The sequence below is a fragment of the Lagenorhynchus albirostris genome, chromosome X (assembly GCF_949774975.1).
Source record: "Lagenorhynchus albirostris chromosome X, mLagAlb1.1, whole genome shotgun sequence".
In the NCBI taxonomy this organism is placed as follows: domain Eukaryota; kingdom Metazoa; phylum Chordata; class Mammalia; order Artiodactyla; family Delphinidae; genus Lagenorhynchus; species Lagenorhynchus albirostris.
This window is the reverse complement of record NC_083116.1, coordinates 71,410,803-71,429,725: the sequence shown is the minus strand read 5'-3', so window position 1 is coordinate 71,429,725 and position 18,923 is coordinate 71,410,803. Positions and strand designations below refer to the sequence as shown.

At 42.7% G+C, this 18,923-nt stretch overlaps 1 protein-coding gene across 8 annotated transcripts in view; it reads left to right on the top strand.

The window, feature by feature from the left end:
* TAF1 (TATA-box binding protein associated factor 1) overlaps positions 1 to 17,758 on the top strand; it is a 97,515-nt gene extending 79,757 nt beyond the window's left edge. The window contains exons 33-41 of one of the 8 annotated variants that reach the window (XM_060138471.1): positions 612 to 679; positions 1,024 to 1,140; positions 4,540 to 4,665; positions 5,481 to 5,579; positions 5,847 to 6,003; positions 6,595 to 6,772; positions 14,008 to 14,048; positions 17,140 to 17,302; positions 17,546 to 17,758. In XM_060138471.1, the coding sequence (XP_059994454.1) occupies positions 612 to 679; positions 1,024 to 1,140; positions 4,540 to 4,665; positions 5,481 to 5,579; positions 5,847 to 6,003; positions 6,595 to 6,772; positions 14,008 to 14,048; positions 17,140 to 17,279 (926 nt within the window). In that variant the 3' untranslated portion in view covers positions 17,280 to 17,302; positions 17,546 to 17,758. Of the gene's footprint in view, positions 1 to 479; positions 545 to 611; positions 680 to 1,023; positions 1,141 to 4,539; positions 4,666 to 5,480; positions 5,580 to 5,846; positions 6,004 to 6,594; positions 6,773 to 9,469; positions 13,788 to 14,007; positions 14,049 to 14,696; positions 14,837 to 17,139 lie in introns of those variants that run through there. The other 7 variants (XM_060138478.1, XM_060138469.1, XM_060138470.1 and 4 more) reach the window with 7 other exon arrangements.
* Positions 17,759 to 18,923: the final 1,165 nt, after the last annotated feature.

Here is an 18,923-nt window from a genome sequence, read left to right as displayed (position 1 = left end):
GCAGTTTAGAGCAAAATTGAGCAGAAGGTACAGAGTCCCCATATACCCTGTGCCCCTACACATGCTCAGCTTCCCCTGTTATCAGCCTCCCCCACTAAGGTGGTACATTTGTTAAAATCAATGAACCTACGTTGACACATCATTATCACCCAAAGTCCATAGTTTACATTAGGGTTCACTCTGGGTATTGTACATTCTGTGGGTTTTGACAGATGTATAGTGACAAGTATCTACCATTATAGTATCATACATAGTTATTTTTTTAGAGTCCTTAAAGACACATACTGAACAATTTATGGATGAAATGAAATGCTGCAATTTGCTTCAGAATAATTTGGGAAGTGTCAAAGTTGGTGTAAATGAAACAGGGCTGACCATGTATTGATAATCATTGACATTGAGTAATGGGTACATGGGAGTTCATTTTATTAGTGTCTCTGTTTTTGTATGTGTTTGAAATTTTCTACCTCCAAAAGTAGAGCAAGAGTCCAAGTTAAAGCTGAAGCATGATTTTTTGGATCTAGGGTAATGGGACACTACCGCTGGTGACAGAATGTAAATTTCTGGAACTGAAGTCTGCAAAGGTAATGGCATTCTCTTTTCATTTTTAGGGCCTGAAAGTCAGTATACCAAGACTGCTCAGGAGATTGTGAACGTCTGTTACCAGACATTGACTGAGGTAAGTGGTAAAGAGGAGGTCCCCTTAGGATCTAGCTTTCTGGAATCCCTTTGTTCCCTAGAGTGATGAGGAGGCCTTCTCTGCCTATCCTGTTTTAAAATGTAATATCCCACCCCAAACCTCAGCCCACATCCCTTAGTTCCTCCCCTGCTTTATTTTCTTACCTAGTACTAAATGTTTTTAATAAACTATGTAATTATTTACTTTAATTACCATATGTGTCCTGCCACTAGAATAGAAGCTCTTTGAAGACAGGGATTTTCATTTGCTCTTTTTACAACTTTTGTATCCCCAGTGTCTAAAACAAATGTTGAATGAATTCACTAATTTTCTTTATTTCTCAGTATGATGAGCATTTGACTCAACTTGAGAAGGATATTTGCACAGCTAAAGAAGCAGCTTTGGAGGAAGCAGAGTTAGAAAGCTTGGACCCAATGACCCCAGGGCCTTACACACCTCAGGTGAGTCTGAGGACTAGAAGCCTCCTCTTACAGTTTTCTTTTTGGTTTGGGAACTTGGGAGCATGTTAACAGATGTATTTACTGAGATACCCTTCTTCTCTGTCCTTCCTCTTCATATGCCTTTCGTGTGCTTTCTTGTCTTCTCAAAGGCTAAGGTGAGTGAGGGCCGTGGGTCTTGGTAGCCTTGTTGAATCCAGAAGAGACAGATATGGGATGAATGAACGGGGTGGGATCTTAGTTGTTTAGGCAGTATTTAGGAATACCAGATTCCTGACTACCATGGCCAGAGGCATTCTCTTGAGTCTCTGGGGCTCCCTTGCCTCATGCATTGGGGTTCTAGGACATCCCTAGAGTATAGACATGGGCCACATTGTTCCTGTGCCTTATAGATGCCTGATTACTCATTCCTTCTGAGATATCTCAGTGTAGCTCAGATGTCACCCATTTTCCTGGATTGACTCGCTCTCCCCATAAATGAAGACAGGTAATGTTTTATAATGTTCTTCAATTTTCATGTGAAAGACTAGAGAGCAAGATTAATAAGAAATTTTTATTCTTTCTGATCTGACCCTTGAATGTACTAAGAGTCTCTTTCATCTATACTATACTCTTAGAGGGCTGGTATATTTGAATAATAAGACTTACCAGAATATAACTGTATTGGAGGCACTATGGTAAAGTGGAAAGTACATGAAGGTTGGTATAAAACAGTCCTGGGTTTGAGTCTTAGCTCTGCTGCTATCTAGCTTTGTGAACTTGGAAAGTTAACTTAACCCCTCTAATCCAGTTTCCGTTTCTCTAAAATGTACTTTTCAAGGTTGTTGCAAACATTAAACAAGGTCATTTGCCCAGCACATAGTAGACATTCAGGAAATGTTTATTTCCTTATCTGTATGAAAGTCACCTACAGGGTTCTCAGAGGCCCTTTCAAATTTAACCAAATATTCTAATGCATATTTCTCCCAATTCCCACTGGAAAACGTTTTTCCATTCTGCTCAGGTTTCACTCTGAACTAATAATGCAACCTGTGTGATCTCTGTTGGATAATTGCTGTCTATATCTCATTCATGCACTCTCCTTACCTATCTTTTACTCTCTCTTTCACCCCAAAACCTAGGCCACTGAGGGGCCAAGTATAAAGAGCCCTAAGATACGTCTTCCAGGCCCAGAACAAGGAAAGGCTCTTGGAGTGTGTGGGCAGATTGGGTCAAGGGGGCTTGGGTGAGTGATGTTGCCCAGGAAGGTCCTATTTGCTAATAGGCCCACAGCTTCCACAAGACCCTTTGTGGTAAGTTAAAGCCTGGGTTTTAGCCATCATTCCCCAGGAGAGTCTAACTACTGAGTGGCGTGTTTGCTCTGCTCTGTGACAGCCTAAGGCTAGCCCTTTGGTGAGTCAGACCCTTAGACCCAGAAGCCATCTTCCTTTCTTCCCTTCCCCTCCCACACTACAAATGGTGGAGGAAAACCTGGCAACTGTTCTTCCTCCGGAGCAGTAGCTGTTGTTTTGTGCAGTTAAGAGGATCTCCTATGAGGAGTAGGGTGTAGGTATTGCCTCTTCATTATTCCAGTTCACTCTCTGATCATTGCCTTCACTCATATATACACGTTTTAAATTAGAAAGCCCAGTGCATTATTTCTAAACCTGAGGAAGATGCGCATGAGTGATTGTCCTTACTCATAACTACTCTCAAACCCAAATGCTATTAAAGTGTGTTTGTGTAAGTTTAACCTGTCATAATACAATTTTGTTGTGTAGAAACATGACAGTAATCTTACTTTACTTCCAGCTCTAAATGGTGGTAATCAATAATGTATTTTCACTCAACTATTTCTACCCAGCTTATATTGCACCATACATTCAGCTTAACACTTTCTCTAAAATTGCTTGCTTTACATTTTCCCACATAGCGTTTCATTCCCTGATTTTCTCTTCTTTTGTTCCACAACTAGTTTATTTGCAGTGTAATGCTTTGAATTCTGTTTTGCCTCTCTTTCTCCAAAACCCTGTTCCCAATCAGCCTTGTTTACTTTAAAAACAACAACAACAAAACCAACAGCAAAGTAACACATGTGGGTTTTTTGTTGATAAAAGTAACATGTTCATTGGGACACATTGGAAAATATACAGAATAAATAAGTTACTTAAAATCAAGTCCACCAGTCAGAAAGAACCAACCACTGTGAACATTTTGGCGTGTTTCAAATCTGTAATGCGTGTACGTGTGCGTTTATAGACACATTTTTTTTTTTTGCGGTATGTGGTCCTCTTACTGTTGTGGCCTCTCCCGTTGCGGAGCACAGGGTCCGGACGTGCAGGCTCAGCGGCCATGGCTCACGGGCCCAGCTGCTCCGCGGCATGTGGGATCTTCCCGGACCGGGGCACGAACCTGTGTCCCCTGCATCGGCAGGCGGACTCTCAACCACTGTGCCACCAGCGAAGCCCTATAGACATATTTTTAAAGTGAAATTGGTCATTATGATCTTGTCTTGTTTTCGCTTCACATTATATCATGAGCATTTTATTTCATTAAATAGTCTTTGAAAACATTTTTAATAGCCACATAATATTTCTACCCGCAGCCAGCTTTTTAGAGAATGCTTTCCTACTTTTCCAGCCTGTTCTTTTTTAGTCCCTCCTGCCCTCCTTTCACTGAATTAGACGGTTTGTTAAACCCCTGTTCTCTTCAGGAGAGGGAAGAAGGAAGGAAGCTGTAATTTGTTGACTACCAAGCATTGGGTAAGGAGCATATACATATCTCTTAATTCTCCCAAACAACCTTGTGAGGTAGACATTATCATCCGTGTTTCACAGTTGAGGAAATCAAGGCTTAGAGAAATTAAGTAATTTGTTAAAGTTACTCAGCTAGCAAATGGTAGAGCCAGGACTCAAACCCAGGGCAGTTTACTCCAAAGTCCATGGTTTTTCACCATGCCATTTTGCCTCATAGCATCCTCTGGTGAGCTCATAAGCTCTTACCCCATTCCATGCTCTGGTTGGAACTGAAATTTCTTTATCCCATTTTCTATTAGATGTCTCTAAACCAAACAATCTAAATGGCACTGGTATAAAGCCCTGGGCCTAAAAACAATAAGACAAGGCTTAGAAGAAATTAGGTTATTGACCATAAAGGCTGTTAGGACATAGAATTGTCCCATAGCTTTGATGCTTTTCTGCTTCAGGCTTCTGATCATATACATCAGATGCCTCTCTGCTAGAATGAGCAACATTTGTGAGATACCCAAAAATCTGTCCATAAAACTATGTCAAAACTATGTTTTCTCTTTAAATGGATTGTTCTGCATGACCTTTTTCTGCAGTGAATGCTCTAAAGGGGAGTTCTCTGTATTTCTTGCTCCCTTTACTAAATAGAAGCTAAGTTGTATGATTTGTGCCACAGCCTCCTGACTTGTATGATACCAACACATCCCTCAGTATGTCTCGAGATGCCTCTGTATTTCAAGATGAGAGCAATATGTCTGTCCTGGATATTCCCACTGCCACTCCAGAAAAGCAGGTGACACAGGTAGGATATTCTTTTTCTCTTTGTGAGATTGGTAGTGTGCTTGGGGGTAGGGGATGGGGGAGTGATGGTGGTGGTGTGTGGACATGTGTCAAGGATGATGATTGGACCCCTTGGCCCTGGGAATTAAGGCCTGGAAATGTGATTTCAAGGTGGGACGGTGGCAGGTCGCATGACTGGCATTGTCTTCTATCTGTCACCATGGGCAGAGTCAGGCACAGCAGAACTTAAGGCAAGGTACAAGTGTGAAAAATGTGTGAGGCATCGCAGCAGCCTGACAGGTGACTAGAAAGACCAACTGCATTCAGAGACAGAGTTCAAAATAATTGCCCTGCTACTTTACTGTATATGAGTTATCTAAATTAAAGTTATTCTTAAAATTAAGTTTTTTAAGTTGGCCTTTTCTTGAGGTATCAGCAGATACTCCTGATCTGAATCCAGAAATCTTATCAGCTGATCTCAGTCAGGGTTCCACTGGAGAGTGCAAAATCCCGGAGGGTTTTTCTGTCCCAGAGTCCAACACAAGCTAGGGAAAGCTTGGTTTAGAAAGGAGGAGTCTCCTTGTGATGATACAGTAATAGTAGACCAAGGCCTTCCTGTTCTTTGGGTTTTTGTTTTTCTTTCTTTTAACCCTACCTGTGATTTCCAAAGAATGAATGGGGGAAAATGCACATGCCTTGAGCTGTGTAAACAGCCCCCACTAGCTGTGGGGTTGGCTGGGATATCAGGGAGGAGCATCGGTCCTGAGTGAGAGCCCTCGGTTAACTCCTCCTACTGGCACGTCCCTCAATGATGTGCTATTTGTGTTCCTTACTCAGATGCGCCAGGGCCGAGGTAGGCTGGGCGAGGAAGACTCTGATGTAGATATTGAAGGGTATGATGATGAGGAGGATGGGAAACCTAAGACTCCAGCCCCAGTGAGTATGCTTACAGAAAGCTCATGGTTACATTATACCCTTATATGGTAGGAGCCCCAGTAGTACAGGACAGGCCAAATCCCCAGGCGCTATCAGAAGGTCTCCATAGTGAGGCCCAATCTGACTTGTAAGAACCAGCTAAACAAATCTATCCACCAAAATTATGTAACTTCTTGTAAGGCAGCAAGGGGGGTGCGGCTGGTGGTGGCTTCTGGTCTTTTACTTGGTCGATTAATGGGACTTTGATCCTCAACTGGTCTCATTTAGGAAGGTGAAGATGCAGATGGTGATCTTGCAGATGAAGAGGAGGGAACTGTGCAACAGCCTCAAGCCAGTGTCCTGTATGAGGATTTGCTTATGTCTGAAGGAGAAGATGATGAGGAAGATGCTGGGAGTGATGAAGAAGGAGATAACCCTTTCTCTGGTACGTAGCTCACCATGGCACCCTCAGGACTTGGGAGGAAGCTCTGGGCCACATATGCTGTTACCAGAAATTGCTCTTTTATTGAAGTCCCATTAGTAGACCTCAGGGTACTGAGCACTCACTCATAGGCTGATCAAATTCATTAGTCTTAGAAGAGGTGAAAAAATACAACACAGGAGGTACAAAAGATGACAGTCAAAAAGGCAATGCCAAAGCAGCGGTTTTGATTTAAATACTTGATAAAAACGAGATAGAAGTGTTATATGTGGCAATAGGGAAGGAAAATGAAGAAAAAAGATCCTGCTTTGGGATTTTTTTGTGGATTAATGACAATAGCAGGGGATGAGTATAGGAGGACATGATGGGGGGGGGAAGAACAGATAGATAGCACTGAAATGGAAAAAGGAAATGATTTTTTAATTCTCTTTCCAAACTACAGATCTTGTCAGTGTTGACCCTAGGCAGTCCTCTGAGGTGAGGAGTCCAGGCAAGACGCCTCTGTAGATGCATGGGATTAACTAGTTCTGGAAGACTAAGCCAATGATGTTAATTCTTTGTCAAACTTATCTCAAGATCTGTCTCTTTTCACAGCTATCCAGCTGAGTGAAAGTGGAAGTGACTCTGATGTGGGATCTGGTGGGATAAGACCCAAACAGCCCCGCATGCTTCAGGAGAACACAAGGATGGGCATGGAAAATGAAGAAAGCATGATGTCCTATGAGGGAGACGGTGGGGAGGCTTCTCATGGTTTGGAGGATAGCAACATCAGGTAATCGGTAGCAACATGCTACAGGGCTGTGGCATCAGTGCCCAGCTATGATGTCAGAGGGCCCAGCATCAGATTACTTTCATCCATCAAACATTTCCTGAGCACCTACTAGGGCCAGGCACTGTGCTAGGCCCTTGGGGATACACAGAGGAGCAAGACATATCCTGCCCTTGAGGAGCTCACAGTCTAGTGGAAGAGACTGATACAACGAAATTATTACAAATACAGTGTGATGAGAGCTACATAGCATAGGTTAAGTACAAAGTGCCAAGTCACCACTGAGGAGGGAGTATCTCTCTCTGCTTGGAGTAATCAGGGAAAGTGTCACAGATGAGGGAACATTTGAACTGGGCCTTACAGGATGAATAGGAGTCTACTAAGTAGATAAGTGGCAACAGGTGAGGAGATCCTTAGAGATGGAACAGTATGTTCAAAGGCACAGAAATATAGCAAAGTAAATTCCAGACAGAAGGGAGGTTGCTGGGCGTTGTGACTCTAGAAGTAGCAAGGGATTATACTGTAGAGGACCTTAACTGGTATGCTAAGACATTTGGATTGTGGTTAATGGGAATCATCACTTTAAGGAAAAGAAAGTAACATCAAATTTGTGTGTTAAATAACTCTAGGGCAGTGATAAGGAATTCAGCTAGAATCTATTAGGAGTGGAAGAAAGGGAAGGGACATATTCAAGAACTGTTCAGAGGGTAGATCAATTGGATTTAGGAGGTAAGGAGATTAGATATATAATGAATGGGAATGTCACTAAGAGAAGAAAGAGGAAAAACAGGTATTAGATGGAGTGGGAAAGGAGGCAAAAAATGAATTTGTCTGTGGACATGTTGGATTTAAGGTACATATTATACATCTAAGCCACAGGTATCCAGCAAGCAGTAAGAGTCTATTCATCTAGCAGATATTTACAAGTACAAAAGCAAGGATGTTGTCCTTGCTTCAAGGAGTTTAGTCTAGTGGGAAATCTAAAACAGGCAAACAGATGATGATCACAGTGTAACAAGAAAAGTGCTCTGATAGGCAGCGACAGGATTTTTCTGGGACTTGGGTAGGAGTGGAGTAGGGGAGCTGGTTAGAGAAGCTGAGCTGAATCAGAATAGGAATCAGCTAAATGAAAAGGAAAGTGAAGGACATTCCAGAGACTAAGAACAGCATGTATGACGACACAGAGACATGAAACACTTCTAGAGAATGCAAGTAGCTCAGTGTGGCTGGAGGTTTTGATCATGATCCGTGTAATAGAGACAGTTTAAAGAAGTAGGTAAGGACCAAATCATGAAGGGTCTGAAAATTTGGGGCAGACATTGAATGAGCATAGTATGATCAGATCTGTATTTTGGAAAAGTTGCTCTGTGCCCCAAAAGAAAGATGGGCAAAAGCCATGAATTAACAGTTTACAAAAGAAATGCAAATGGCCAATAAATATATGAAAAATTAGCTTTCCTAAGAAAGAAATGCAATAAAACAATGAAATGCAATTTTTTTACCTATAAGATGGGCAGAGATTAAAATGAATGATAATGCCCAGTGTTGAAAAAGGCATGAGGAAAAAGACATTCTGAAATGACTGGTTGATAATGTAAATTGAAACGGGTAGGTGAGAGAGATACAGCAATTTATCATTATAAATCAGAAACTTAAAAAGCGTGCGTCCCCTTTGGCCCCCACATTCCATATCTAGGAAGTTATTCCATGGGAACAATAAAATACCTTCATCAAGATGTTTGTACAAGGATGTTTATCACAGCATTGTTTCTAATAGTGGGAAAATTGAAGACAGCTTAAATGTTCTAGTGAGAGACTGAAATAAATCCTGTTACAGCCATACAGTGGAATACCATGCAGCTATTAAAATGATGATATAGATGTATGTTTATTGACATGGAAGGATGTTCATTATAAACATTAGTGAAAAAGCAGATTCCTGAAGAGTATGTAGAGTATTCCAATTTTGTAAATAAAAAGAAAATGTTTAAGCATCAAAGTGAAGTGCATAGAAAAAAATTTGGAAGGTCATATACCAAAAGATTATCTCTGGGTGGTAGAGTTATTGGTGTTTTTTTTTCTTTTTCTTTTTTTCTGGTGTATATTCTAATTTTTTTTTAACCAGTGAACGTGCATTACTTGTGGGTTTTTTTAAGTAAAATTAAGAATAAACAAACAAACAAAAATAAACAGCACTCTGGCAGAAATGTGAAGAATTAATTGGAGGAGAGCAAGACTGGAGGCATGAAGACTGATTTCAGTGGTGCAGGCGGCCAGGGATCACAAAGGACTAAGCCAAGGCAGGCAGAATAGGGCTGGAAAGGAGGGGGTAGAGACAAGATATATTGAAAAGGTAGAATCTTCAGGACTGTTGACTAATTGGATATGTAGATGAGTGAAGCTGTAAGTGGCAGAAGAAACTATGAGGCTCTCAGAGCATTTATGGTCATGTAAGCTGGCAGTGTGTTGTTCAGGTGTAGGGGAGTTTCTTTCATTCAGATTCTTGCGTATATGAAGTTGGCAAGTTGATGTTTTTGAATAGGATCATTTTTCTCTCAGGGACCTGTAGAACAGTCCAGAACCATCATTTTAGTGTCCAGGGGAGGTGAGATGGGCTGATCCCTTGGTGGCACCAAGAACGGGACTGGTCAGCTAGAGGATGGTGTCCGAGCTTGAGAGATGACATGTTTCTCTTCTCAGTTATGGGAGCTATGAGGAGCCTGATCCCAAGTCGAACACCCAAGACACAAGCTTCAGCAGCATCGGTGGGTATGAGGTATCAGAGGAGGAAGAAGATGAGGAGGAGGAAGAGCAGCGCTCTGGGCCGAGCGTACTAAGCCAGGTCCACCTGTCAGAGGACGAGGAGGACAGTGAGGATTTCCACTCCATTGCTGGGGACAGTGACTTGGACTCTGATGAATGAGGCTTCCTTTGGGCCTCCTTGGTCAGCCTTCCCTGTTCTCCAGCCTAGGTGGTTCACCTTTCCCCCATTTGTTTATATTTGTACAGTGTCTGATCTTGAAATCACCAGATTAACTAGTACCGTAGCCTTTAAAAATTAGTAAGTAAGGGCTTCCCTGGTGGCACAGTGGTTGAGAGTCTGCCTGCCAATGCAGGGGACACAGGTTCATGCCCTGGTCCGGGAAGATCCCACATGCCGCAGAGCGGCTGGGCCCGTGAGCCATGGCCGCTGAGCCTGCATGTCTGGAGCCTGTGCTCCGCAACGGGAGAGACCACAACAGTCAGAGGCCCGCGTACCACAAAAAAAAAAAAAAAAAAAAAAAAAAAAAAATTTAGTAAGTAAGTAACTGATAAAAAATCACCTCTCCTGATCTTCCTGGGGGCAGTGCCACCCTTTGATTTAAAACCAAGCAGCCCCCTTCCCCCTACCACTAACAGAGAGTAATCTTCTCCAGTGTCCCCTTTAACTCCATTTATTGCTCTTAGTATCATTCTTTCCTGGGGAAAGAAGAGAAATCATGAAATAACCAATAACTTTATGTCCTCTTGATGTAGTAGAAAATTTCCAAGCATGGTATCATCTCAGTTTTCTAATTTGCAGGCTGGAACAGGGGACAGCCCCTCTGCTGGGACAGAGAATTGGATTCTGGTGGACTCTATGCCACACTAAAAACATAAACCTCTTGGACAAACTGAACTGCCCATTATTTTATTATTTATTTGATTATACAATGCCTTGTTCCTAAATGGATTGGAGGCAAATAACTAAATGTTTGAAACAGCCTATATGTCAGAAATGATATGTTGCCATGTAAATGTGTTCTGTCCCTCCCCCCCAGGGGAAATGGTAGGGAAATGGTAAGTTCCTTAGGGCAAAGACTGTGTCTTCTGTTTCTTTTCATGCTTAGGATATGGTTCTGTGCAGAGTAGGTACTCAGTAAATGTTCCTAGAATCATAAAATCCTCAACAGATTCATTACTGAGCGTCTGCTCCATGGTAAGCGTTCCATCAAAACCTTGGGATGCAAAATGAAATAAGACGCATTCCTTTCACTGAACAATATCACCATCAAGTTGGGGGAGGGGGGGTGGAATTCAAGACGATAATAAATCATTACAGTACTGTGAGATAAGTGCAATTAAGAAGCTAGATATAAAGTATAGGGGAAAAAAGAAGAGTGATCATGTCTGAAAAAGTCAGGGAAGTCTTCCTAGAGGTAATTTTTAAGCTGATTGTTGAAGAATTAATTAGTAGGAGCTTGCCAGATGGAAAAGTGCAGGCAGAGTGTAACATGAAGTGAAGAGGACAAACTCCAGAAATGGCAGAGTGTGTTCCTAGTTTGTTTGTTTGTTTGTTTGTACCAGCCTTGTTCCAGAAAGGATTTAAGGTGGTTTATGTTCCAGTCCCTCGAATGCTGGAATGGCTAGAGATGAGACTGAAAGATGGATAGGAAGCATATCGTCAAGAGCTTTGATTTTGATGCTAATGCATATGAATTCATATTATGAGAAATGAGGCGCTCTAGTGGAGTGATATAATCAGATTTGTGTTTTAGGAATTTTCTGTATATTAAATGAGGAAAAATTGAACAATCATGTAACAAGTGTGATACCGTTTTTGTAAATGACAAAACCCATGTGTGTGTATTTATATGTGCTTATATGTATATGCAAAGGAAAAGGTCTGAAAGGATATACACAAAACTGTTTGCAGTGATAACCTCTGGGGAGTGGGATTGGAGGGGAGGAGGATTGGAGGGGAGGGGGCTATATGCTTGTGTGTATACTGGGTGGGGTATTGTGCTTTTATTTCTGTATTTGAATTTTTTACAAGAATGTATGATTTTTGGAATAAAAAATTAAAAAAATTCCAGCACTAGTGCGGAGAGTGGTTTGGAGAGGGGCAAATCTAGTTCAAGTATGGGGTAGTGGAGCCTGAACCAGGGCTGTGGCATTAAGATGGGGAGGAGGGGGATGAATTTGAGAGCTGTTTAGGGGATAGAATCAACAGGACTTGATGACCAATTGGCATTTGGGAGTGGAGAAGGAAGAATGAAAGGTGGCTTCCAGAATTTTGGTTTAGCTTGATTGGATGGGTACATGGTATTCATTCATTCAGCATTTATCGAGCCACCTATTTTTATCAAGTAGTCTGCTAGATGCTGATACAGACGTTAAGATACAGTTTCTGATGGCAGGGCACTTAAGGTCTAGAATGAGTGGTAGACACATAAATATAAATAAGTTTAATAAGAAATGATCATTGCAATAAATATTTATAAAGTTTCATGGTGATAAGGAGTTACCAACTCTGCTTATGAAGTGAGGATAAGAAGCCTTCGTAGAGGGGAACCCTTCAGATCATGAAGAGTAGGGAGGAGTTTGCCGGGGTCAGTGCGGGGGAAGTATTCTAGGCAGAGGGAACAGAATGCTTAGGGGCATGAAAGTACATGGTCTGTTCATGGAACAACAAGTAGTTCTGGATGGATGGAATATAGGAAACATACGTAGTGTAGTGATTATTTACAAGGCTCAGGTTCAAATGCTCATCTTAGATCACTGGCACAGTGTGGAAAATGGATGGGCTGGGGAGGGCTGATGCCAGATGAGAGATGATGGAGACTTAAAACTGGCTGAGGCATTGGCAGTAGGCGTGAAATGAGAGGTACCTCTTGGTGACTGATTGGATAATGGAAAGTAAAAAAAAAAAAAAAGTGGAATCTAGGTTTCTGACTTAGGTGATTGGGTAAATGGTGATGGCCATTCACTGAACAGATTGAGGGTGGAAGGTAGGAGAAATAGCTAAGTTCGGTTGGGAGCATGTGTGTTTAAACTATGATAGGTAGAAAGCTTAGGATTTGTGCAAACTTGGGAGTAGGTGAGATCACACAGGAGGCCTGTGTAGAGTCAGAAGAGTATGGAGGGCAGAATGCTGGTATAGACCAATTTTTAGGGGTGGTCAGAAATAGGAGAACTTGAAGAATGATATTTCTTAAACCAAGGAAGGAGGTTTAAAGGAAAAAAGAAAAAGACTTAGCATCTATACCACAGAGAAGTAAAATAAAGCCTGAGAGCTTTGGGCTTTGGCAACTAGGAGGTCCCTGGTGACCTTAGCTAGCAAGAGAGTGAGATTAGAAGCCAGCCAGCAGGAGGTTGAGGGACAGATGGAAGATGAGGAAGTGACAAGAGAGATCATAGACTACCCCTTCAAGAAGCTAGGCTGAAAAAAAATAAAAAATAAAAAAGAAGCTAGGCTGTGAGGAATAAAAGAGGGGGAGAGTCTTAAGATGGAAGAAAAACAGGGACTTCCCTGCCTGTCCAGTGGTTAAGACTCTGCACTTCCACTGCAGGGGCCGCAGGTTTGATTCCTGGTCAGGGAATTAAGATCCTGCATGCGGAGCCTGCGAAGCGCAGCCAAAATTTAAAAAAAAAAAAAAGGAAGATAAATAAGTATGCTTGCGTAGGCTTAAGGGAGAAAGCAATAGAGAAGGAGGGGTTGGAAAAAAGCAAGAGAAGATAATTGTTGGAAAGACCTCTGTGAAAACAGGAAGGAATGTTAGCATAGATAGCATTTCCTCCTATAGGAGAAGAGATTCCCCCCCCCAGACAAAGGAAGGAAGGAGTTGGAGTTACAGATCAGCCTATAGATGAGGGAGGTAGAAAGTTGGAGGAATTCACACTTCATAGCTTCAGTTTCCTCTGTGGAATAGGTAAAATCATCCTTGTGAGAAAAGTGAAAATGGGATGGGAGCTCGAATAAAAGTGTTGAACTGCTGAGAGAGAGAATGAAAAACCGAAAACCTGCTAAATGTCCCATTAGTAGCAGAGAGGTTGAATTGCGGTACGTCCAGTCAAAAAATATGCAACTGTTGAAGAAGAATGAGGAAAATCTACATGTGCTAATAGGAAAGATATTCTTGAAGAAATAAATCTTAGAATAGTAGGTGACATTTAATTTCACTTGTTTAGGAGACAAAAGGAATGTAAATCCATATTTGCATATTCACAGAGAAGATTCCACATGTTGCACTTCAAACTTAACACCTCTAGGAGTGAGGTAGGGTTGGGGAGGGGCGCATTCTCTTCACTGTAAACCCTTCTATTAATGTTGAAGTGTTTCTTGGTATTTTTTTTTAATGGTCATGAGGGAAATGGGAGCTGGAGCTGACATGGGATCCATAAAAGGATTGTTATAGGTGTTCAATGAACAAATGAGGTTAAAGGCTGTTTATTTAAAATGGTACCGATTTACTTTATTGTGTGATTTTTCCCCAAAGGTCCTCAGCAACACAGCTGTCATGGTGTAGAAGCAGAAAAGGTAAAGCAGTTTGCATGTGACTATAAATAGGGATGGTTAGAGCATGGTGCATATGGAAGGGGCTGGCAAAAGCTGAAACTAGAATTAGCCAGGGTCCAGATCATGGAGAGCTCTATATGCTTTGCTAAAGAATCTAGACATAATCCTAAAGGCAGTAGGAATCTATTGAAGGATTTGGATCACTTTAGCTGCAATTTGGGATATGGACTATAGAATAGGACTGGAGATGGTTGTGGCAGTCATTTAAGCAAGATATGAGTCAGTTGTGAAGCAAGAACAGTGGGCAAAGATTTGAGAGAATTGAGGAGGTAGAATCTACAAGTGATTGATTAAATGTGGGGGATATTTCAGTCAGTCAAATGCTGATTGAGCCTAGTGGGTGCCAGGCATTATTCTTCGTGCTCTGAATACATCAGTGAATAAAACATACCCCCTTCCCTCAAAGAGTTTAGGATCTAGTGGGGGCGGGGAGACAAACAAGTGAATCAGAGTGAGAGAAGTACTCCGAAGACAAAACAAAGTGATGTGAGAGGGTATGGGGTGAGGGTTCTAACTTAATGGTCAAGGAAGACCTTGCTGAGTAGCTCTCATTGGCGTATAAATATGCATGTATTACTGTGATAAAACATTTTTTTTTAATTTGAAAATGTAAGCAATGAAGGAACCACAAAAGGTACTTTAAAAGACTGGCCAGAGAAGTATGAGGAAACCAGGATACAGTTTTTTGGGATGCCAAAGGAGAATTTCAGAGGATGGAATGGTCAGCAATGTCCAGTATTTGCAGAAAGGTCAGTCAGATAAGGACTGAAATATGTCATTTGGACTTGGCAGTTGGTGAGCCTAATGAAAATAGTTTCTTTGGAATGGTGGATGCAGAAACCAGATGGCAAGTGGGTTTAAGAACTGAATTGAATGTGAAGTAGAAACAGAGCTTGATTTGATTAAATAATAGCTATCATTCACTGTGCCAGCCCCTCTGTGCAGAGAGCTCTTCTTACCTGACCTCATTTAATCCTGAACCATCTATGAGATCAATATTATTCCCATTTTACAAATGAGGAAACTTCCTCAGGAGCACCAAGGGTCGAAGAGATTAGCCTTAGCCTAGAGAAGGGCCGTCTTTAAATTAAGACCAGAAAGATGGGTACTGGATATAGAGAAGCAGTAGGAAGGAAACCATGACTCTGGGCATTGTGGACCATGGTAAGGAGTTTTGTCTGTATTCTAAAAGCAGTGGGAAATTTTTCAGTGGGAGTGGGGTGGAGCCTGAGAAGGTAACGTCAGGATTGTTTCCAAAACACCGGTTCCATATCAGTGTAAAAATAGACAAATTTTTTTCCTATTGGTAGTTTAATCTCCTTTGGCAATTCCAGGGTCTTTGGTATTACGGTGCAAATATTTGCCTAAATATAATAATCTAATTTGTTTCCCCCTGACGTTGAAGATAAGCCACTGGTGTACTTGTACTGATTCCCAGGCCCCAGTTCAACCTTCTTGAGTCAGAATGTCTGGGGAAGACTGGTGGTGTGTATATTTTACAGATGGCCCAAGTGATTTTTTGGCCACGCCACGCAGCTTGTGGAATATTAGTTCCCCAAACAGGGATTGAACCCATGCCCTTGGCAGTGAAAGCACAGAATCCTAACCATTGGACTGCCAGGGAATTCCCTCCAAGTGATTCTTATCTGAGAAGTTTGGGAAACTGATTCAGCAACATTCCCAAATTTATGCTATCCTCTGTATCAGCTGTTGTTGCCAAAATCTTAGCTCTCTGTGCACCAGTGCCAAACAGAAATATGTAGACAGAGTGATGGAGGAGAAAGAAAGAGTGGCTTTATTTCTTTGCCAGGCAAAGGGGAACACAGTAGGCTAGGGCCTCAAGAACTGTGCCCCCCTTCACTGGGGAATAGGGAGAAGTTGTATAGTCAGGGGTAGTGGTCAGAGGTATGTGATAAGGATCAAGGCAGTAACAGTCTTGCATTCTTCTTTCTTCTGCAGAGTTTCAAAAGGGTGGGGTTGCTGACAAGATTAGGGTGTGTTCAGGGTCTCCTAATCTCCTGAGCTTCTCTGGTCACTTTAATCTTGCCTCAGGTGGTTTTGTGGCTGCTCCTCCCTTGATTAGCAACTGTTCAGGTCTGCCCTTTGGAACGCAGGGAAGGTCATGGAGGCTGGAGTCTTGCTTACAAGAAATGGGAGACAAAAAGGCCTCCCAGCCCAGGAGCCCCAGAGGGCCCTACTCAGCATCGATCCCTTTTCTTTGATATTCCTCAATCTTGAGGAGAACAGATGTTGGACAAGAAAAGGGAACAATCGTTTTGGATAGAGATGTTAATCGTAAACTCGGCAGAGGAACTCAGCTTTCGGGGGACTCGGTTTTCATCCCCACTTCAGCTGTATCTTTCCCCAAATCTTTTAGGGAACGGGGCGACAACAGCTTTAACTACTTCTTGCTGAGCTGGGGCGTATTCCTGCCTAAATTTTGGGGAATAGATAACAAATTAGAAGTATTTGAGTTCCAAGTCCTGGATCTGAGTCTTGTGTGATTAAGAACTCAAACCTTTGTTTTGCCATTTTGGTGTAGCAGACCCAGTTAGAAGTAAGAGGAGTGACAACTAGAACGTTAGTAGACAGAACAGATCTCATTTCCTTGGGAATTCAGGGGAGTAAGTCTGAAGCCCAGTCTGGAACCAGCACTTCAGAGAGACTTATTGTAGCCAGTTGTTTCCAAACCATTCCCTGTATGGGGAAAACCTATCAAGGCAATCCTGAAGACCCAGAAATAGGAAGCTGACCACATGTCTAGCAGTTAGAATTATCGAAATAATCAGCATGTGAATCTATAGGTAGAAGGTATGAGAAAGGATAAGAAAACAACTTTCATTCCACTTGTCGGAACAAATAAAGTTTCCCAAAGGGTGAGATGTCTGTTTCTCAGGAGTCTGTTGGCTGTAGGCAGGCTTGGCTGGTCAATAGCTGATAATCTTCTTACTCTGGTATGATGTACCCACAGTTTTACTCTATCTAATTTTAGAGAGGCGTGAGTAGTAAGAAGAACGTGCTAAGATAAGATCCCTTTCATTTTTTTCTTCAGGCTGCTGCTGCTGCTCAGGTCATTGCTCTTTTTCATACTTCAGCAGCACCCCGTCTCCCGCTTTGAAGGGAGGTAAGAGAGCTTCAAGGGAAGGGGAAATGAGCCAGGTCCAGGATCTCGGGCAAGCTGTCTACTTCTGATGTCGTCGTCTTCTCGCCCTGGTGTGAGTGTAGTTTCTCCTTTGTTTGAGCATTGTTTTGAGGTGATTTTCAAGGTCAGCCATCCTCTCTATAGGCCACTCCAGTGCAGGGGCCCTTTGTGAGTGGAAATTAATCCAAAAGTCAATTCCCTTCAGTTTTGCTGTGCATAAGCTAGTTAAGAGTACCTGAAAAGGGTCCTTCTCTCCAGGTTGGAGATAGTCCTTTAAATTTTGTCTTTTCCGGTATGCATAATCCCCTGGTTGCAGGTCATGGGGCATCTGATCTTCATCCAAAGAAATTACGGAGATAAGCTTCAGAAACAAACTTAGAGTATCCTTTAATAATGCAATTAAACTCCGCTCCGGCTCCGGATAAGCAGCGGCTTGGCGTGGGCTGCGCAGAGAATGGATGCCCTCGTGACCTAATGTCCGGCAGGCTGTAGGGCCTGCCGACCCGGCTCGCAGGGAATCGACCGGCTGCCTGAGTGCCTGCGCCACCCACTACCATGAACGAGGAGGCCATCTGCAGTGCCCTGCCCACCATCCCGCACCACAGGCTCTCCAACTTGCGCTACCTGAGCCGCGGCGCGTCCAGCACAGTGTCTTCTGCCCGCCACGCAGACTGGCGCGTTCAGGTGGCCGTGAAACACCTGCACATTCACACCCCGCTGCTGGACAGTGATTGGTGAATTATTCTCTGTAACCTGACTTCTGCCCAATGAGTGGACCTTCCCCAACAATCTCCCAACTCCTTATGAGTAGACTGCTGCCATGTCATGAGGACATTCAGAGAGCCAGTGGAGAGGCCTATGTGACAAAGAAGGAAGACCTGACAGCAACATGAGCAGTCTTGGAAGGGGACTCTCCCCCAGTTTTTGTGGTTTTTTTGTTTTTTTTGTTTGTTTGTTTGTTTGTTTGTTTTGCTGTACGCTGGCTTCTCACTGTTGTGGCCTCTCCCGTTGTGGAGCACAGGCCCCGGATGCACAGGCTCAGCGGCCACGGCTCATAGAAACTGAGATAATGTCTGTTGTTCTAAAAAATAATAATAATAATAATGATTCGATTAAACTTTACATTAATATAACATAACAGCAAAGAATTATGTGAGAGATGAGTCTTAGTAATTACAGATCTCCATTAACAAAACTGGGATTTAACATTCATTGCAAAATCTTTTTCTCTCTAAAATTACCCTCTTTTTTACTAAATGTAACCAAATTAAAACTAGATGGTTTGTAAAATAAGTGTGGGCTCAGTAAACTTGGTTTGATGATTTATATAACTGTAATTGATCATATAGACTTTTTACTTGCTGAAACTTTTTTTTTTTTTTTTTGTGGCACGCGGGCCTCTCACTGTTGTGGCCTCTCCCGTTGCGGAGCACAGGCTCCGGACGCGCAGGCTCAGCGGCCATGGCTCACGGGCCCAGCCGCTCCGCGGCATGTGGGATCTTCCCCGACCGGGGCACGAACCCGTGTCCCCTGCATCGGCAGGCAGACTCCCAACCGCTGTGCCACCAGGGAAGCCCCCAGTTGAGCTTTGAGATGACTGTAGCCCCTGCCAATATTTTGATGGCAGCCTGCCTGAGAGCCGGAGCCTGAGGCTTTGACACTCCCGGCTAAGTTGCACCTGTTTTCCTATATCT